General features: G+C 68.1%; 1 protein-coding gene across 1 annotated transcript; it reads left to right on the plus strand.

The window, feature by feature from the left end:
• The first annotated feature begins 983 nt into the window (after window positions 1–983).
• On the plus strand, window positions 984–2089 carry LOC125690784 (GSK-3-binding protein-like). The gene has a single exon (XM_048939491.1). The coding sequence runs from the start codon at window positions 1038–1040 to the stop codon at window positions 1533–1535; it is 498 nt and encodes a 165-aa protein (XP_048795448.1). The 5' UTR covers window positions 984–1037; the 3' UTR covers window positions 1536–2089.
• The last annotated feature ends 50 nt before the right edge of the window (window positions 2090–2139 follow it).

Consider the following 2139-nt stretch of genomic DNA (forward strand, 5'->3'; position numbering starts at 1 on the left):
AGGACGTGGTGCCGATAGCAGCTCCATGTGTGAGCAGCTGCCTCCATCGGCACTCCCACTGGTGTCAAGGCCGCTGCTATCACATACAATTACGTGAATGAACACATCCCGGACTGTTTTGAAATCCAGGCAGTGCTATCAGAGGAACTCCTGCAGGATGGTGAAAGGCTGAGCCATCCTCTGAGCCCCCACGGACAGCCACAGCAAAGCATGCTTCACTTGTGCTAGTGGTGATGGTGGGGACGAGACCCTCAAAGGCACTTCCGTGCTGGGGAATTAAAGGCAGGATCAGTAGGCAGCTGGAGGTAAAGGCACCGTGCGCACACCAAGCAGAGCAGCCACGAGCGCGGCCTGTGGAAGGTGCGAACACACGGGCAGCCGTGGCACGGCCGCGCTGTGGGATGAGAGCACCACAGAGGCAGCACGCGGCACCGCGAGCCGCTCTCGCCGGCGGCACCGCATCGTACGGGCATTCTGAGGAAAACGCCCGGCGTTAAAGGGAGCGCAGAACCACCCGGCCGCGCCCACGCTGCGGGCTCTGCCAACGGGCCCCAGGGCTCCGCCGGCCCCGACGGACCCCCGGCTGCGGCGCGGACCGCCAGCCCGCCCTCGGCGCGCGGCCCCGCCCCTTCACGCCTCTCTGCCAATCACCGCGCCCCGCCCCGAACCCCGAGCTGCGGGGTTTGAAAGCGGGCCGCTCCATACGCCGCGCAGACGGGGGTCGACGGCGCGGTGGGGTCGTGGGCCGGCGGGCGGCTGGGAGCGGAGGGCGTTCCGCCGGCCCGGGAGCGCCTCGCGGCAGCACGGCGGGGTCTCCTCGGGGCCGAGCGCCGCGTTCCAGCGGCGGGAGCGGGGGGCGGGCGGATCGGCGCCGGGCCTCGCCCCCCCCGCCCGGCGCGGTGGGAGGCGCCCGGGCTCCCGCGTCACCCATTGTTTACAAACCAACCCCAGCGGGCCGAGCTCCAGCCCCGACCGCAGCCGCCGGAGCCGCGCGTGCTGGCGGCGGTGCCGGTCCCGGTCCCGCCGCGCGGGCCGCCATGCCGTGCCGGCCGGGCGAGCGCTTCCTGCTGCTGGAGCGCTCGGTGGCCGTGGGGCCGGCGGGCTCCAAGGAGGTGGACGCGCTGGTGGCCAAGCTGGGCGAGGTGCTGCAGCTGAGCGCCCAGCGGGCGCCGCCGCCCCGCGGCTCCAAGCACCAGCCGGGGCCGGGCAGCGCTCGCGACCGCGCCGCGCCCTACTCGCCGCGCTGCTGCCCGCCCGCCCCGCCGCCCGCCGCTCCGCGGCCCGAGCAGCAGCGGGTGGCCAAGCAGCTGTGCGGCCGCGGCTGGCTGCGGAGCGCCGCCCGCCGGAGGAAGCAGCAGCGGCGGCCGCCGCCGGGCCCGCCCGACCCGCACGAGGAGGACCCGCACCGGCTCCTGCAGCAGCTCATCCTCTCCGGGAACCTCATCAAGGAGGCGGTGCGGCGCCTGCAGCTGGCGGCGGCCGCCGTGGGGAGCGGCGGAGGGGACGGCGAGGCGGCGGCCGCAGCTCCGCAGTAGGCGAGCGGGGGGCGACGGCCCGCTGCTCGGTGCCCGCTGCTCGGTGCCCTCCGCCCGACGGACCGCTCCTCCCCGCGCAGCGGAGCCCCGTGCAATAACCCCGGAGGGACCGGCGGGAGGTTTTTATTGCTTTTTATTTGAGACTTTATTATATATCTATTTTTCCCCTCTTCGTGACTGTATGAAGCAGTTCGGGGAAAAACAAAAAAACAAAAAAACAAGACAACAAATGTGAATACGGGAGGAGGAAGGCAGCTGGACTTACCCTGTGAGGCCGACGGGTGCTGCAGCCGGAGCGCATTGTTCCAGGAGGCCGCCGGAACCGGGCTTTTCTACAAAAAAAAAAAAAAACAAAAAGAAAAAAAAGAAAAAAAGAAAAAAAAAGGAGAAAAAAATCCCCCCCTCCCCGACAGACTCTCAATGGCTTCGCTACGAGATGCGGCTGTTGGTTCCATTTATGCGCTTCGTACCGGAGTGTGTGCAATGTGTTCCTGGTTCGCAGGACGATGTCTCACTGAACCTGTCTGTATCGAATAAACGTGCTCGTGTTTGTACGTGCGCTCCGCGTCTCATTGTTACGGGGAGAGGGTTCCGCTTCGGGCAA

The sequence above is a fragment of the Lagopus muta genome, chromosome 3 (assembly GCF_023343835.1).
Source record: "Lagopus muta isolate bLagMut1 chromosome 3, bLagMut1 primary, whole genome shotgun sequence".
In the NCBI taxonomy this organism is placed as follows: Eukaryota; Metazoa; Chordata; class Aves; order Galliformes; family Phasianidae; genus Lagopus; species Lagopus muta.